Source organism: Acanthisitta chloris, unplaced genomic scaffold (assembly GCF_000695815.1).
Source record: "Acanthisitta chloris isolate BGI_N310 unplaced genomic scaffold, ASM69581v1 scaffold13503, whole genome shotgun sequence".
Taxonomy (NCBI): domain Eukaryota; kingdom Metazoa; phylum Chordata; class Aves; order Passeriformes; family Acanthisittidae; genus Acanthisitta; species Acanthisitta chloris.
This window is the reverse complement of record NW_008664451.1, coordinates 48,763-49,269: the sequence shown is the minus strand read 5'-3', so window position 1 is coordinate 49,269 and position 507 is coordinate 48,763. Positions and strand designations below refer to the sequence as shown.

General features: G+C 41.2%; 1 protein-coding gene across 1 annotated transcript in view; it reads left to right on the top strand.

Annotated features, from left to right (window-relative positions):
* MMP24 (matrix metallopeptidase 24 (membrane-inserted)) overlaps positions 1–507 on the top strand; it is a 45,842-nt gene that overhangs the window by 8,906 nt on the left and 36,429 nt on the right. Inside the window, exon 3 of the mRNA XM_009071364.1 lies at positions 1–7. This exon is cut by the window's left edge and continues 116 nt beyond it. Within this exon, the coding sequence (XP_009069612.1) occupies positions 1–7 (7 nt within the window). The remainder of the gene's footprint in view (positions 8–507) is intronic.

Below are 507 nucleotides of genomic sequence, written 5' to 3'. Positions count from 1 at the left end.
CCTACACGTTTTGGTTTGGGATAAAAATGTTCTGTGCTTGGTTTTTGTTTGGGATGCAAAATTTGTAAACACTTTTAAATTCAAACTGGATCCTTCTTGTAGGATTAAAACTGGGGCCTCCCTGGTTGAGGCTTTCATTCTCTGAACATGGTGCAAGGGAATACTTTCAGAGCATTGGTGTTACTGAAGAGTCTGTTATCAATTAGAAAATAATTGATCAGTAAAGGCACCTGAATCACGGCCATCAGTTGTGGAATTTTGGCAGGAAAATCTTAGTAAGTCCCTTTCTCTTCCATTAGCAATCCAAGGCTGTAGCCCTTAGATCGTGTCACCTTTAGCCATTAAAGCAGAAGGAACAGCAATGTGTAAAGGCATAATGCTTTCTTCTCCTTACTGAGTATTTCTTTTTGCAGAGGTTTGACTCTTGCTGCTGTGGTAGAGCTCTTGCTTTTGTCCAGGCTTAGGCCTGCTGAGGTGATAGGCTGAAGTGAGCTATAGGTGTCAAAT